The sequence below is a fragment of the Geotrypetes seraphini genome, chromosome 7, assembly GCF_902459505.1.
Source record: "Geotrypetes seraphini chromosome 7, aGeoSer1.1, whole genome shotgun sequence".
NCBI classification, from domain to species: domain Eukaryota; kingdom Metazoa; phylum Chordata; class Amphibia; order Gymnophiona; family Dermophiidae; genus Geotrypetes; species Geotrypetes seraphini.
In genome coordinates this window covers 110429819-110448075 of record NC_047090.1, presented here as the reverse complement: position 1 = coordinate 110448075, position 18257 = coordinate 110429819, and the positions used below count along the sequence as shown (strand labels likewise).

At 40.6% G+C, this 18257-nt stretch overlaps 1 protein-coding gene across 12 annotated transcripts in view; it reads right to left on the bottom strand.

Moving 5' to 3' along the window:
- Positions 1-18257, bottom strand: part of SIPA1L1 (signal induced proliferation associated 1 like 1) — a 484222-nt gene that overhangs the window by 7139 nt on the left and 458826 nt on the right. For all 12 annotated transcript variants that reach the window (XR_004540063.1, XM_033951213.1, XM_033951214.1 and 9 more), the window contains 4 exons: positions 13200-13425; positions 7009-7155; positions 6572-6686; positions 535-616 (listed from right to left, as the gene is read on the bottom strand). Coding sequence is in view for 11 of the 12 variants with exons in the window: in XM_033951213.1 (XP_033807104.1) it covers positions 535-616; positions 6572-6686; positions 7009-7155; positions 13200-13425 (570 nt within the window). In the remaining variant the exon portion in view is untranslated. The remainder of the gene's footprint in view (positions 1-534; positions 617-6571; positions 6687-7008; positions 7156-13199; positions 13426-18257) is intronic.

The window sequence follows — 18257 nt, the reverse complement described above, 5'->3', positions numbered from 1 at the left end:
TCCTTCTCTCCCTTCCATAGTTCCTTCATTGTCTGTTCCTCTCCACCCCACCTTTCCTCCCTTTCTCCCTCCCTTCCCCTAAGCTTTTTAGCGCGTGCTAAATATTAACGCGCGCTAAATGCTAACACGTGTATGCTATCCGATGGACGCATTAGCAGTTAGCGCTAAATCCGTGCTAAAATGCCTTTGTAAAAGAGGGCCTAAGTCAGCCAGCAAAACATTTTAGACCCAAGACACACAGAGATAAAAGGTGAGGGGAAGGGTGTAACAGATTGCTTTACAGTTAAATCTGCATTACCTGCGAATTTACCAGGTTTTCTCATCCATGATTCATAATGATTATACAGAAATACATTTATTAGATAACTTTAATGTATATTTATTTATTTTTGAGATCATTCAAGCTAAAAAAAAAAAAAAAAGATTGCCACAGCTTTTATAATCTGTATTTTTGTTTTAAACAAAATACAGCTTTCTATTAGAATGCTATGTGCCTATGTTAACAACAACAACAAAAAAAGTCAAGCTTTTTACCTTTCTCAAGTCTTCATGTAGCATCTTCAGCATACTCTCCAGCTGGTCCACCTTGGAAGCAAGACTGGTAGGGGATTCCTTACTGCACAAAAAATAAATGCAAGTACTGTAAATGTTTACATATTCAGATTTCTGCACACCATCTATTAGATTGAAAAATTTCAAGGACAAGGATCGATATTAACCTGGAAGGAGGGCGACTTGGAAGGAATAGGAGGAAATGTTTCTTTGCTGAGATGGTGGTAGAGACTTGGATGAACCCAGCTCAGCAACCAAATGTAAGCATTCTGAGGAAAGATGTAGAGAGGAATGGCAAGAACAGGGCTGAAAGTTTGGGTGAAAGAATTTGGGATCTTTGTATGGCTTAAATATAGATGCAGAGGACCAGACAGGAGAGATAACAAAATTAAATTGATTAGGGAACAATATTCCAGGATGTGGTCAAGCCTTATTACCTATATTTGGGATATATCCTTGGTTTCAGCAATGAAAATGATAACTGGGCATATTCATAAGAACATAAGAATTGCCACTGTTGAGTCAGACCAGTGGTCCATCGTGCCCAGCAGTCCGCTCCCGCGGCGGCCCTCTGGTCAAAAGACCAGCACCCTAACTGAGACTAGCCCTACCAGTGTACGTTCTTGTTCAGCAGGAACTTGTCTAACTTTGTCTTGAATCCCTGGAGGCTGTTTTCCCCTATAACAGCCTCTGGAAGAGCGTTCCAGTTTTCTACCATTCTCTGGGTGAAGAAGAACTTTCTTACGTTTGTATGGAATCTATCCCCTTTCAACTTTAGAGAGTGTCCTCTTGTTCTCCCTCCCTTGGAGAGGGTGAACAATCTGTCCTTATCTACTAAGTCTATCCCCTTCAGTACCTTGAATATTTCCATTATGTCCCCTCTCGATCTCCTCTTTTCGAGGGAGAAGAAGCCCAGTTTCTCTAATCTTTCGCTATTCAGTGATTCAGTGGGTCTATTAGTGTTCACCTGACATCATCTACTCTAATGTAATACTATGTACTTCTTTCCTAAGAAAAAAGCAGAGTACCACTGGGTTGAAAAGCTTCACCAAGGATACATTCATCCTTTAGGAGGTACACAACTATAATCCACATGGAAAAAGATTAACTCTATGAGAAAAGGACAGTAGCTCAGCTTAATTTAAATTCTGATTTAGTTGTATCAAACTCAGAGAGACTATGAACAAAATTACAAAAGTTTATTAAGCACATCAGCCAATCTGTCATAACTTACTATCTGGGTTTAAAAAAAAAAATAAAAAATTCCAAAGGAACAGAATTCATTTCTGCTCAGTCAAGGGGCTGAAAATGATGAACTTGGACAGACAAGCAAAGTAAACTAGCTCATTTTGGGGTTGAGATGCTAGTTTTCCATAGTACAATGAAGGAATAAACTTTACTTTAAAAAGTCTAATGTGTTCTAGCGAAGTCGCAGATACCATCCTCTTCATTCTTGTGATACATCAAATCCACTTACTGGCTCATGTTCACTGAGACCAATATATCTAAAGTGCAGTAGGGTTTTATATTTGTAGTTACTTCATGGCAATTCAAAAATCAAAGTGCTGTAACTGCAAAACCTCCATGTTAACTGTTGAGGGTGTTACCAGCATTTTAAGGATGGACAGTGTGCAGTTAACACAGAGAAAGTGACTATCACATGGACTACACAGCAAGTAACACAGGATGTAGTTAGTTGTTGAGGTGTAGATAACTGCACCACATTAGTTGCCGTAATGACCTCCGTCTTCACTGTGAGGTGCAGTTATGTCCCATTCTCCACCATAATTCTTCACTAATTTACACTAACTATTCAACACAGGAACTTATACCAAAACTAAATTATCAGTGCGTGCCATACTGTTATTCCTGCATTACACAGCTAATGCAGACTTAGTAAATAGATGCCTGAATACTTTTCCACTTAATTTTGTCACCCTTGCCAAAACATTCAACTCTTAATCTGTTTTATACAAATCACATCTGTATGCCATCTTTATTTCCCTTTATAATAATTGTCCATTAAAAACTCCTTCCCTATGTATACATTGGTATGACAGTGTGGCTAGCAGGAAGGCTTAGGCCCTTAATAAATACAGCCAAAGAGAAGGTTGAGTGTGAAAGAAAATATTTTTTTTTCATGCAGAGTAATAGTTGACTTATTCCCCTTCATAGGTCAGGAGAAAATATACTTGTAAAGTCACTCCTTACGTTCATAAGTTTTCTCCTGTGGCCTGCTCCTGTAGGCCCAAAACATGCACTAATCTGTCTCTCCAAAAGGCAACACAAACAAATTGGCTCTTTTTCTGGAGTTCCCAAAGTTCAAGTTCTCTCTTTCAATATTTAGCACAATTGGATCTAGTTTGGCCCTGATTTCCAAAGTCATAATGTCAAAACAGGATCCAAGATAAACTGTGCCTACCTCAAATAAACGTCTGCTTCTGGCAAAATACATGGTAGTAAGTTCCCCAGGCTCTCAAGAACTGCAGCCAACGGGAACACCCTGGGAGAATTTCTTCAGTCAGAGCCTCTCTGTCCTGATCTGTCAGAGGGCTTTTGTTTTTCTGCTCTCCTTTTGAGCCAGCCCGTCTGGCCAGACAGGCTACTACACCTATTCTTAAGGTGGCTCCACATCAGTGAAGGAGAGTTTCTAAGATAGGGTTACCATAAGTCCAGGTTTCCTCAGACATGTCCTACATTTTACGCACTCTGTTGGGCGTCCAGGCAGTTTTACAAATTTGTTTTGTCCGGGTGCCAGGGCAGCAACCTGAGACACACACATAGTACTTTGGTCCTTTCCCCACGCTGTAGCCTGTAATCTTTGGGCCACTGGCAGCTTCAGTGAGGTGCCTTCAGTGGCTTGGAAGCTTTCCCTCTGCAGCATCCTGTCCTCTGTAGGGACAAGTAGTTGAAGAAGAGGGAAAGATTCTGGTGTTGTCGAAGGCAGTGTATTCAGCTCACTGATGCTGCTGGTAACCTAAAGATTACAATCAGCAGCCTCAGCCTGCAGGGATGAGAAGATAAAGAGATATTCATCCTGCTGGGGGGAGGGGGGAATTACATACCCAGTGGATGGAGGGAGGGGTAAGGGATAAAGCTGCCAAATTGGGTGAGGGAGGGAGAAGGAAGACCAAGGAAGGAAAGAAAAGAAAAAGGAAGGGTGAAGAGAGAAAGAGGCCAGATGAGAGGGAGGGATGGAGAGGATAGAGATGCCAGAGCATAGGGAAAAGATGGAAGGAAAAGAGACAGAGATGCCAGACTGTGGGGTGGGAGAGATGGAAAGGAGGAAGAGTGAGATACCAGACCTTGGACATGGAAAGGAGAGAGATGCCAAACCAATCGGGGGAGGGGAGGAATAGAAGATAGGAGGGAGAGATGGAAGAGAAAGAGAGATGCCAGACCACGGGATGGGGAAGGAAGGAAAAGAGATATGCCAGAGCATGGGAGGAGGGGGGAAGACAGATAAAGGAGAGATAAAAAGGAAGAGGGGGCACAAGCTGAAATGAAGAGGGAGAGAGTAGACAGTTTATAGAATAGAAATATTAAGAGGGCAGACGCTGGATGGAAGAGAGAGGGCAGACGCTGGATGGAAGAGAGAGAGGGCAGATGCTGGATGGAAGGGGCAGAGGAAGAGGGCAGACACTGGGTGGAAGGGGCTGGATGGAAGAGAAGAAACCAGAGATGACAGAAGTAGAAAAAGAGAACTTTTATTGCTTTATAAATAGAAAATAGAAATAAGTTGATCTTTCTATTGGACTAAATGTAATATTTTTTTTCTAACTTTCAGAAACCAAAACCGCTTTCCTCGGGTCAGAACAGTATACTGACTTGTGGAAGGAGGTTTTGACCTCTGAAAGCTAACTGAAAATATATTAGTTCAATAAAATGGTATTATCTTATTTTCCATCTTTTGTTTTATTTCTATTTGTTAATTTGTGAAGTGATGGTTGTTTTGTCAGTTTTTTTTAAAATTTATATCTATCTTTATAGTTATATTTTGCACAGTATTAGGGGACATGCGTCATTATTTCTGTGGTGATGCACTGTATGGGCTCTTGGCAGTTCAGTTTCACTTTTGTCCACTTATTTCTAATTTTAGTTTGTGATTACTTCTTCCATACTGGGTGAGGGTGCATCTGTGTTCTATGTACAGTATATGAAAAAGACATATGTTAGCATTCACTGTGCAGAATTGATTTATACTAATCTGGCTTGCTTAGTTTTATAATGGGTGTATTGATGTTTTAGTGTTCACTGCAGTGTGTAAGATGCTGCCTTTTCCTAGGTACACCCTTGTTGTGTGACTCGTGGGTTATTACTAAAAATAATTTTTTCATAGAGAAGAGAAGGCGTTAAAAATGATTGGCCCTTACTATCAAATACACTATGTATGTCACTCTGTCACCTGTGCATATGACTCAGTTGGGGGGGGGGGTGGCAATGACAGACAGGGTAGGGTCATGTGTCCTTGTTTTTATATTCACAAATATGGTAACCCTATCCTAAGGAAACCTGGCCTTATACCACCCACTCCCTGACAATAGGATATAATCATACCAATAAAATGCTTGAGTACCTGAATAAACTCATGTAAACCGTTCTGAGCTCTCCTGGGAGAATGGTATAGCAAAAAAAAAAAAGAATGAATAAACTTTAGCTGAATTTGGAGGAGCCTATCAAATTCCCTTAATTTTCTTCTGCACTGTAACAAATATTTACATGTAGGTCACAGACCTCTTATTTTTGCAACAAGTTTTAAGGAAATTTTATTATTTAATAACTCTCTCACACACACCTTCTGTAATTCATGATTCTATTCTTTTGTAATATAATACCTCATAAGAATGTGGAGCTTTGGCTTCCACGCAGGATATGCAAAGTAGAGATTGTGACAGGGATCCGGCTAGGCCTAATAAAGCCAAGGGAAAAGCTCCTGTAAGTATCACTAAAGTTCCAGTGACTAAGTGGAAGAAACATCCTGGGTATAGTGGAAATCCTGTACACAATGTCAAGAGTGAGCCTGCCCCTTTAAAAGTTCACAGAGCTCAGGCAGGAACTAGAAGGACAGGGCTCTTTAAGAATTTAGCTGACTCTGCTGTTAGGGGGCGTGGTTGCTGGCCCAGTCTCCCTTTTTCTGAGCTTCCCTTGTCAGAAGGAGGGGAGAGGCAGCTGGGACTGGAAGCTGAGGAAAAGCTGAGAAGGAAGTCATCTGGAGCAGCTAACTTATGGCCAGCACAGGAAGGTTCTCACAAGGATTGGGAAATGGAAAATCCTGAAGTACAGTCTGAGGTTTGTGATATGGACTGGCTGGAGAACAATGTTATGCCTCAGGGGGAAGAGCACCCCATGGAATGGGAGTAGGTTTGGGAAAGCCTGAATTTTCTTTTCCTTTGTGATGGTTTTTTTTTTCCTTTTTGGAGTTTTGTGTTTTGAAAGTATTTTTGCACACTGTTTTGAACCTGTGTTGGGAGCTACAGAATTTACCTTGATCTTATATGATTGGAAAGAGTGGCAACACCTGTAGGAGAACCGGCCTCTCTGCTCCTATTAAGGGGAATGGCTGTTCAAGGTTACCACAAGCATAATTAGTGCCAAAACTGTTAAAAGCCTTATATCCTAAACTATTACCAGAGGCATGAACTGTTCTATCTTACCTTGAAGGTGGCATATAGGATGAATGGGGTTTTGTATTATTATTGTTTTGAACTTATTTCTGAAAGCACAGCCGGTGCTGGGATTAGAACTGGCGTGTATGAGGAAAGAAGCAGCAGAGAAAACTGGAACGTTTGGTTTTTTATTGATGCCAAATTTTGACCTTTTTGTTTGGAACTTTCATTGATGTTCAATAAAAGTGTGATATTTAGACAAACCAGGCCATTTTGGTGTGCAATTTATGGGAGACACCAGGCATGTTGTGTTCCACCACCTTTATGCTCGCGCCAAGACTAGGATTCTGTGGAGCTACTAGGCCTCGCCAGGATCCTGGTCCCACTATGTACTATATGATATAGACACATACCCTATATAAGCTTTGCTATGTGGGGCTGGCTGGCCCTCTGTTTGATCACTCATGGACCCAGCACTCATTGGTCTGTGGTTTTCTTCAGTACTAGTAAAGAATGAGGCTCGTTGAACTACAGAGAAAAATAAAAATAGATCTGTAAATACTGTGCAGAGTAGATTATCAAATCAGTTTGTATAAAATACACTTGACAAACTTTTGATAGGTTCTGAGATTTATAGTTTATTCACAGAATGTTTAATTTAAAAAAAAAATTATTTGATCTGTTTATTGAGGTTAGAACCAGTTTTAGCTTATAGCAGACAAATAGGTACATTATGTACAGTTAGTTTGACCAAAAATCCTCTCAACCAACTCAGAGCTTTGCTCTACCATACAAAGAAAACCAGTTCATTAGTAATTTGTTTGACTATATATTAGTAGTGAACACGTACCCTCAAAAGCTTTGGCAGCATCTACCAAATTTGACCAATCCATATCGGATGCAACATCTGGAAGGGGCATAAGGCCAGGGTCTGGCATAGGTTGCGCTCTCTGCTCTTGGATATCTGTGAGGGAGCTATCAGAGGCAGAGAATTCTCCTGGGAAATTTCAGAACAAAACATGCAACTTCAGACAGTGACTTTTTCTTGCCAAATAATAACCCAAGCTAAATCCACATGTCTTAACTTTAATGGCTCTTCTCTAGTCCAGAAGACCGATTCATCATATAACCACTGTCAATAAAACTAACATCAATGTTTTGGATGTAATCTATTGGAAGAATTGCAGACTCTATTTAATTAAATGGTCTAAAAGAAACTCCAAAGCATAAAAGCTAGAGGCCACTGCCTTGGGATTCATGTAACTAAAAAAATGTAATAGTTCAAAAAGAGAGGAATTTCTTTTGTTTACTTTGCCAAAACACAGCTACCACTGGATCAGTACATTAGTTCCAGTCATCTAAGTGAGTGATTCTCAATCTAGATCTCGGAACACAACTGCATGTTGAGGCAGTAAATGAAAATCTATTTTATCTACATATTTATTTATTCTAGGAAGGGGCTGTGGCTCACTGGTTGAGCTGCTGCCTCTATGAGATCAAATCCTGGTGCTGCTCCTTGTGACCCTGGGCAAGTCCCTTAATCCTCCAGCTTCAAAGTCTCCATTCCCTTTGCCTCCCTCTCTCATTCTCCCAGTTACTCAAGCATTTTTCCCTGTCTGTCCTGCCAGTTAGGTGACTTGCCCAGGGTCACAAGGAGCAGCACGGGTTTGAACCCACAAACTCAGGGTGCTGAGGATGTAGCTTGAATCACTGCACCACACTCTCCCCACATATATTGTGGATATCCTGAAATCCAGACTGGCTGGCTATATCCTGTGTACTAGGTTGAGATCCAATTTTAGACCATGAGTATGTAGAAAGTCAAATGATTGGGCGGCAGGCTCACTAGTTTTCAGCGGCCTATGCCCTGACTCTATTTAAGGGATGAATTTATTAAGATGGTACAGCAGTCTCAGACGGATGACCAGCAAGTAGAACAGAAAAGTCCATGACTTTGGCGAAGACTTCCTCTCATGGAGAGGACATCTCTTTGTTGCACTTTCATATTCTGAAAAGGTGCACTTGAATCTCTTAGCTTTGGCAACTCTTTAGATTACAAAGCAAGGTAGGAAGCAGGAAACCAAGTGCTGGATTAAGATTATGAATTTATATTCTCAGAAACCCAGGATGCTAGTGAACTACCAGGGCTCAAGTTTCTATGACTCACAGATAGTGCCAAATATCTAGAATTACCAAATTAGTAAGAGTTGGGCCACAGTATGAGTTCAGTTTTGACTGAAAGATGTGGTTCTTGACTGCCACTATCATTTGGAAATGATATCCAGATAAGGAACAGGTTTTCCCAGTGACAATGCAGAAGACAAGGACTCTTATGTTCATGAAAAATGAACTCCTACATATGCTGCATAATGTCTCTTTACAATAAAAAATAAAGTTTATTACTCCTATTTGCTAACCCCAGTAAAATGCATGATAGTGGTGAACCAATATATTTATGGCATTTCATATTAGCTTTTAAATGATAAGCACCAATAAAGAACTTTTGATGAAAAAAAATTATTAAACAAGGTGTTTACTGGATAAACACCGAGGGGGTTGATATTCAGTGGGCTGTCCTTAAATATTCAGTAACAGTTAACTGCATAGTGCTGTTGACCATTGTGGCACTACATGATTACTGAGTAGTGGGTTACATTTTGGCCTGTGGTGGTCAGCAGTTTTATAATCACCGAATGCCATGGACTGAATATTGGGCAATAAAAAAAACACCACCCTTCCCCTAGCTGGTCTCATATCTCCACTCAGTTTTTGTGTCTTTTCTGTACTAATGAATCTTATGTGACATAAACAAACATGTTAGCAACAGTACCTGTGGTGCATAAAGTGAAGTTACTTAACTGTAGCAGGTGTTCTCCAAAGACAACAGGATAAGTATTTCTCACATGTGGGTGATGTCATTCATGGAGCTCCAATGTGGACGCTGCCCAGCATTCTACTGTTTCCAGAAGCCTTTGGCAGGCTTTCACCATACATGTGCAAGTGCCTTCCAGCCTACCCAACTTGCTTGGCATCCACAGTTGGATAAAAAAAGCATAAAGAATATAATTCCTAGAGGAAGTGAGAGGGTATGTGAGAATACTTGACCTGCTGTCCTCGGAGAACACCTGCTACAGATAACTTTAGTTTCTCCAGGGACAAGCAGAACATAGTCTTCTCATATGTGGGAATCCCTAGCTTTAGGTTCATTGAAAACAACAATGGTCAACAGGAACAATCAACAGGTCTGGAACAGAAAAGAATGGGCTTATAAGGAGGGTGGAATTGGATTCTAGACTCCAAATAAATTTTGCAGAGCTGTCTGACCAAGCTGGCTATTGTGCTGGATGTTTTTTATGTGGACTAAAGATTACATTGCAGCACTGCATATCTCTTCAATGGAGGGTGATCTCAAATGGGCTACTGGCACAGTCATAGCTCTCATATTGTGAGTGTGACATGGCCCTCAAGAGTCAGCCCATCCTGGGTGTAAGTGAAGGAGATGCAGTTTGCTAGCTAATTGGACAAAGTACGTTTACTGATGCCTGCCCTCATCCTGTTTAGGTCAAAATAAACAAAAAGCTGTGTATGGGCTTTAGTCTGCTCCAGAAGGCAAGCCAAGGCTCTCTTGCAGTCCAAGGTGTGCAGTGCACTTTCACCAGGATGAGCATGAGGTTTTGGGAAAATGTTCGTAGGACAATTGACTGGTTAAGATGGAACTGTGACACCACCTTAGGAAAGAACTTAGGATACATGAGGAGAACTACTTTGTTATGATGAAAAGTCATCTGCTACTAGGGACTGAAGCTCACTGATTCTCAAGCCGAAGTGATCACCACCAAAAATAAGACCTTTCAGGTCAGACACCGAACATAGTCAGTCAGATATTCCAGTAGATAAAATTTGGTATACTTTCAATCTTGTAGATGATTACCAAATAAAGAAATTATGTGATAAATTTGGCCCTAAAAATTGTCCATTGGACCTGTTTCCATCTTATATTTTCTGCAACATTTCCTCTCAAGCCATCTCATGGTTGACATTGATGATCAATCATGTTTTGACTAATGGTTATTTCTCTAGTGAAATGGGCCATATTGCATTAACCCCTCTATTGATTTAGATCCAATAAATGCAGCTCACTATTGACCTATTGCCAATATACCAATATTAACAAAAATGATTGAATCTATCATCTCCAAACAACTCATGGACTATTTACATAAATTTTCCACCCTTCTCTCTTTTCGGCACGGTTTCTGTCCTAATTATAACATGGAAACCTTATTGATATCTTTGGCTGCTAAGATTCAAAGTTTGCTATCCTGAAATCATTATGCAATACTTTTACAATTTGATCTTTCTGCTGCTTTCGATGTAGTACATCATGATATCCTTAAACAATTACTATCCGAGATAGGGATCGACCATAAAGTATTAAATTGGTTCAGAGGATTCCTAACATTATGATCTTACCAGGTACATGTAGATAAGAAATCATCTTTTGAGTGGAGGTCAATGTGTGGGGTGCCACAGGGTTCTCCTTTGTCTCCACTGTTGTTCAACATATACTGTACATGACTACATTAAGTTAACAAAACTGGAAACTATTTCAATTATGCTGATGATATTTTCATATTACTTGAATTAGATCAAACACTGACTGATATGATAACAAATATAAAATTATGTATTTCCAGGCTCCAAAGTTGGGCTACTTCAGTTCGAATGAAACTTAACTCAACAAAAACTAAGCTTTTGTGGTTTGGCCCAAAAATAGATCATTTGCCATCTTCGGTGAACTTGACTGCTGGAGACTCTTCGAATGTTGAGCACTCTTCTAAAGTACTGGTCTTTATGTTGGATTCCTCACTTTCTCTCAAATGTCAGGTTAACACTCTTTCTAAGAAATGCTTATTCAGTCTCTGTATGTTGAGAAAGGTTTGTCATCTTTTTTATCAGCAGCATTTTACATTTCTGATACAAACAATTATATTAGCACTACTAGATTACTGTAATTCTCTCTACATCTGTTTAAGCAAGGGAAATCTAAAAAGACTACAGTTAATCCAGAATATGGCTGCTAAATTGATTTATGGTAAAAAAAGAAATATGATCAAGTACCCTTTTCCTGAAAGCACTTCATTGGCTTCCAGTTGGTTTCAGAATCCAATTTAAATACGCCAAAATCACTTTTAAAATTTTGTAGGGAATTCTTATGCCTTTGGTCTCAATTTCTTTAAACTCATTACGGTCCATGAAGCCAAGAAACTTCCAGATGTATAAACTATCTTTTTCTTCACTTAAAGGAATGAATATTTTATGTTACTTCTCTGGATCTTTTTCATATGCTTTTACATCTATTTGGAATGAACTTCCAGTAAATATTAGAATTCTTCCAAGTTTTGTGAAATTTTTAAAAACACATCTTTTTAATAGATCTACTGTGGTTGTGGATCTTGTTAAATCACTTTTCTTATTACTGCTAATTAGATCTGATCTAAGTATGTTAAGTATCTTTATGTAAACCAAGTCGAGTTTCTATTTTGGAAGAAGATTCGGTATGTAAATCTAAAGATTAGATTAGATTAGATTCAGATGACATGAATCAAGTAGTTGAAGAGGAATTTTCATCAGTTGGGTGAAGATGACATTGAGGTCCCATGAGGTCTGAGGGGCTTTGGGAACAAACCTCTCATGAAGCAAACAACTAGATGCAGCACAGAGATGAGCTTACCTTCTACATGGTGATGGTAAACACTAATTGCATTGAGGTGAACCCTTCCAGAGCTGTTTTTTTTTTTTAAACCAGACTCAGAGAAGTGTAGAAGGTACTCAAGTAGCTCTTGTGTAGGACAAGAGAGAGGATTTAGGGCTCTTCCCTTATACCAAATGACAAACCTCTTCCACTGAAAAGTGCATCACCTCTTGGTGGAATCTTACCTGGAAGTCAGTAAGATTCTGAAGACACCCTCAGGAAGTTGAAGGGATGCAAATGGTATGCTTTTGACATCTAAGCCATGAGGGCCAAGGACTGGAAGGACTTCACAGGAAAATTAGCAATAGTAAAATCAAATGGTGCAATTGTTAAAAAAAAAAAAAAAAAATTGTAAAGAAAATACCAGCCAGCTGTCCATGCCTAAAGTGGCTGGGTGCTGTAGAAAAACAAAAACTAAAAGAGGGGCCAATAAATCTATGCAAAAATTGGAAAGGAATAAATGAAAGAAAAAAAAAAAGAGGCCCTGTGATACTCACAGTAGAAAAAATGTGAGGCAGGAAACTCTAATAAGAAAACGAACAACAGTGATAGAAGGCACATCTTCACTGCTCCAAGGAGAACCCCCCCCTCAAAAAACCCCCAAAAAAACTATGGGTCTCACCTGAGCTGGGCAGGCAGGAAGGCACTCACAAATGTATTGTGGGGGCCTACTAAAGGCTTCTGGAAACAGTACAATGCCAGACAGCATCCACACCAGAGCTCCATGGATGTCAACCACATGTAAGAAAACTGTGTCCTTCTTGTCCTCGGAAAAACATCAATATTCTGTACCCTCAGAGAACTTCTAATTAGCCAGAAAATAAGCACCTAAATTTATATATAACACCTGGGAACAGAAACACTAATTATATTTTTTTAGTTATTCACAATGCAGCATTGCCAAAACATGCAATATATAATCAACTATAATGGTTTGTAAAATGTGTCATATTATAATATGCACATGCAGTTATCAAGGTATTACTGACATAAATATTATTTGCAACAAACAACTGAATGCTTCCTAACTGCTTGCTACAGGGTAAATACCTACCAAGAAAAAGGGAAGTACCTTGATTTTGGAGTCAGTTTCTGGCATTATGAGGATTTAGGTGGTTTTTTTGTCTAAATGACATACAAATAAATTGTGTGGTTTTCCTCATATTAAATAATCTTTATCAATATTATATCATTTATATGGCTCTGATCCAATTAAGATATTTAACCTGACCTTTGCAAAATAATCAGTTCACAAGCTAGGTTAAAGAATAAAAATATGCTCTTACCATGTACAGACTTCATGCCTAAAGTATATGAAGGCCTTCGTAATGGCAGCGATTTGTGGAGAGATGGGTAAGTGCTGCTGAAGAGGACATCATTTGGCAGTGCTTGATCCAGAAGCAAAGTTCTAGCGTTCACAAAGGCAAAGTCCCTTTGACTGCTATAAATACTTTCATCTGAAAGAGTTCTATGCAAGGAACGCCTTGTGGTAGGGGTGGTTGGGAAAGGAGACTGTGGGAAGAAAACATATCAGAACAAGGTCATATTAGAAGGATCAAAATGCAGGTCAGTAGCTCGCTGGCAGTACTCTGCTCAGCCATGTAGAAGGCCAAAATTTGATTCCCAGCCTGACTACGATTGCTGAAGAGACAATATTCACAGTCTTGGGAACAGGAAGACTGGAAGCTAAAAGGTAATCCCAGTCATCATACAACAGCACCACCTAGTGGCTAGTTTTAGAGTACATGATTCCATGATTGCAGAAAGAATCCTAGTGCAGTGAGCCCTTGCTGCAATGATTGGACTACGTGAGCTAGCTGCCAATGAAGGCTCATGGTACCTGATCCCAACCCTGACTGAGTTGGAAACCCAGAAAAGAGGAGGAAGCTGCCAGCTCCCCCCCCCTCATCCCCTCCTCAAATAGTGGTAAAGCATAGACTAATTTAACTGTTCCATGATTATAACTGTACGCACTCAGCAACAGCAACATCCTAAAGCAGCATTCCTGTTTGGAAGCTAAAACAACATGAAACAGTAGTAGTCAAAATACTGCACTCATATCTTATGCTGTACAACACCTTACTCTAGACTTCTGTATCATCAAGTTTCAAGTTTTATTAGGATTTTATATACCGCCTATCAAGGTTATCTAAGTGGTTTTACAATCAGGTACTCAAGCATCTGCTTTATATTTTTATTTTAGTCAGAGAGCTGATTACCAATTGCCAAACAAGTCTCCTCTGCATGCCACTGAACCATGTTTTAAATTGCAATGTCTAGATTTAAAAAAAAATCTTACAAAACAAATTAACCATTTTGGAGCATATTTTACCCATTAAATGCTTGATGGGGAACCATTTATTACAACAAGTAATCATCTGTTAATAAATAACCCCCCACCCCCCACCCCCGCATGAGCTGTTCTGGCAAATGGCATTCCAGTCAACTGTTAGAACAAATGGGATTTACTCCAACTATTAAATCAAATATTTAAGATGGCATTGGAACAAAAGCTATTTAGAAAGGAGAGATGGGGGTGTGTGGAACTTTCAAGGTAGACAGCTAGGCAACACCAACCTAATGAACCCAAGAAATATTTGCATGTATTTGGGTTTCAGCAGGCTTAAAAACGTAGAACTTAATTTAAATGATAAAGCTAGAACCAAGCTTTTTACTTGATAAGTCTGCCTGTTCGGAGATATACAATTTTAAGGTATAATATAATATATGACTGACATTTTTATGCAAGAATGCAAATGCAACTTGTCTGCATCAATGTTTTCATATTTGTGGGTTGTTTTTTTTTTTTTTTTTAATCTATAGCTGCTGTAGTGATTGCACACAGTAAAAGGAGTATAGGGACATCTCCTCTCAGTAGCTGGACCGATCCCTGGTACTTTGAAAGCTAATGAATAACTGGTGGGCAAAGCAAGGAGGGCTGGAACAATGTTGAATATATAAAATGTACAGTTTACTAAGCATGAAACAATACATAATTGAAGAGAAAGATGAATTCCGGAACACTGCCAACACTCTATCTTGTTCTTAAAATACGAAGATTAATAGAGTATGTTTAGAAACCATTATAGATATGTAACCAACATTTCCCCTACTGTGCATTAAAAATATTGGGTTGATATATTACATAATAGTACTTAAGAAAACCTTACACTTTTTTGGTTACATGAAGATTTACACAAATCAAACATCGGTTTTTACTTAACAAGTCTGCACTTTAATGGTGGGTATGCACAAAGACAGAGTTCAGAAATATGCACACATATCAAGAAACACCTTAATCTACACGCATAAAACATGCACCTTCACTTACAGCAGCACTGGAGCAAGTATACGTGATAATGCCTACATTTCAGACGCACTCGGACACACATGCTAGTATTTTATAGATGAATACAAGCCTACTACTCTTTATAAAAGCAAAGCCTAAGTAGATGCCCATCCATGCTGCTCTGTTAGAAAATTTCCTTCTTAGTTTATAGATGTGTGCTATCCCTTTGGTCTCTGGATTCATCTGCTGCTGTTGCTAAGGAAGGAGCTTGTTTGGGAAGGAGGGCGGGCGGATGCCGCTTCCAGCACGGGGGTGCGATGCGGTTCTCGCGGGGGTGCATTTGCAGGGGGGTGTAATGCTGGTTCGAGCGGGGAGGAGGACATGATGGAGCAGCGCTGGTAGCCTCAGGGGAAGGAGGAGGTAGAACGAATCAAAGCGAGTTTCCCTTACTTCCTATGGGGAAACTCGCTTTGATATACGAGCAATTTGGTTTACAAGCATAATTTGTTCCAGAAGCATGCTCGTAAACCAAATACAGTCAAACTTCGGTTTGCGAGTAACCTGGTTTGCGAGTGTTTTGCAAGATGAGCAAAACATTCTCGCAAAACTTGTCTCACAAACCGAGTGTTGACTCGATTTGCGAGCACCCCCCCTGAGAACCAGCATCGCTCCGCCCCACTCGCAAAGCCCCCCCTCCCGCTTGAACTGGCACCCCCCCTCTCCTTTGCTGCTCCTGCAACATCATAACTGCCTAATATTTCTTGAAAAGCACTGTGGTACATGTTGAAAGAAATGAGTTGTATATCAGATGATAGAGAAAGGTAATGAAGCAGAGGATTGGGACTCATGCTGAAAATAATATAAAAGTCTAAATTCTAGAGGACTATACAGGCATTTTCCCACATTTGTGGAGAAACATAGAAACATAGAAAAAGACGGCAGAAAAGGGCTATAGCCCACCAAGTCTGCCCACTCCAAATACCCGCCCTCTGATTTCACTCCCCTAGGGATCCCCTGTGAATATCCCACTGATTTCACTCCCCTAGGGATCCCCTGTGAATATCCCACCTTCTCTTAAAGTCCGACACGCTGTTGGCCTCAATCACCTGCAGTGGGAGTTTGTTCCAATGATCCACCACTCTTTCAGTGAAGAAGTATTTTCTGGAGTCGCTATGGAACTTCCCTCCCCTGATTTTTAGCGGATGCCCCCTGGTGTTCGAGGGTCCCATGAGGTAGAAGATATCTTCTTCCGACTCGATACGGCCCGTGATGTACTTAAACGTTTCAATCATATCACCCCTCTCTCTTCGTTCCTCAAGTGAGTACAGCCTCAGTTTATTCAGTCTTTCTTCATACGTGAGATCTTTGAGCCCCCAGACCATCTTTGTGGCCATTCGCTGAACCGACTCGATTCTCTGCACATCCTTCCGGTAGTGAGGTCTCCAGAATTGAACGCAGTACTCCAAGTGAGGCCTCACCATGGTCCTGTACAGCGGCATCATAACTTCAGGTCTCCTGCTGACAAAACCTCTACGAATACAACCCATCATTTGCCTTGCCTTGGAGGTAGCTTTCTCCACTTGATTTGCAACCTTCATGTTATCACTAATGATCACCCCTAGATCTCGTTCCGTCGTGGTCCTGGCCAAGGTCTCACCATTTAGTATGTAAGTTCTGTGCGGGTTTTTCTTTCCCAGGTGCATTACCTTACACTTTTTAGCATTGAAGCCTAGCTGCCATGTTGCTGACCACCGTTCCAGCAGCAGTAGATCCTGTGTCATATTATCAGGCATGGTGTTTTTACCTACTATGTTGCAAAGTTTGGCGTCGTCGGCGAACAGTGATACCCTTCCTCTAAGTCCTTGGGTCATATCTCTTATGAATAGGTTGAATAGAATCGGGCCCAAGACCGACCCCTGCGGCACTCCACTGATCACGCCTGACATTTTGGACGGGGTACCGTTTACCACCACCCTCTGAAGTCTACCACTCAGCCAATCCTCAATCCATGTAGTTAGAGTGTCCCCTAATCCTATCGACTTCAGCTTGTTCAATAACCTTCTGTGTGGGACGCTATCAAAAGCTTTACTGAAGTCTAGATATACCACATCCAATGACTCTCCGGCATCCAATTGTCTAGTAACCCAGTCGAAAAAGCTGATTAGGTTAGATTGGCAGGATCTGCCCTGGGTGAATCCGTGCTGGTGGGGATCACGTAGGTTTTCCTCGTCTAGGATTGTATCAATATTTTGTTTAATCAGTGTTTCCATGAGCTTGCACACTATAGATGTGAGACTCACCGGTCTGTAGTTTGCCGTCTCTGTTCTGCAGCCCTTTTTGTGGAGTGGGATAACGTTGGCGGTTTTCCAGTCCAAGGGGACTCTTCCTGTGCGTAGGGAAAGATTGAAAAGAACAGATAGTGGTTCTGCCAGGACTTCTCTCAATTCCCTGAGCACTCTGGGATGTAGGTTGTCCGGTCCCATGGCTTTGTTCACCTTGAGTCTTGATAGTTCGTAGTAGACGCTACTGGGCGTAAACTCGAAGTCCAGAAACGGGTCATTCTGGCTGTCTCCCATCTGAAGCTGTGGACCAGCTCCCGGCGCTTCACAGGTGAAGACTGAGCAGAAGTATTCGTTTAGTAATTCTGCCTTGGCAGAATCTGATTCTACAAGGTTACCGTCCGATTTCTTCAGGCGTTCTATCCCATCTTTGTTTCTTTTCCTGTGACTAATATAGCTGAAGAAGGATTTATCCCCTTTCTTAATGTTCCGTGCTAGATCTTCTTCCATTTTGAGTTTGGCCTCCCTGACTGCTATTTTGACAGCTTTTGACCTGTCCAGATAGTCTTTTTCCGCCTCTTGTTTTCCTAAATGTTTGTAGGTGATAAATGCTTCTTTTTTCTTTTTAACGAGGTCCGAAATTTCTGCGCTGAACCATTGGGGTCTTTTGTTCCTCCTGCGCTTACTTACTGTTCTTATGTAGCGGTTTGTTGCTTCGTGTAGGGTGGACTTCAGAGTCAACCACATATCCTCTACATTGTTAGGTCTTAGGTATT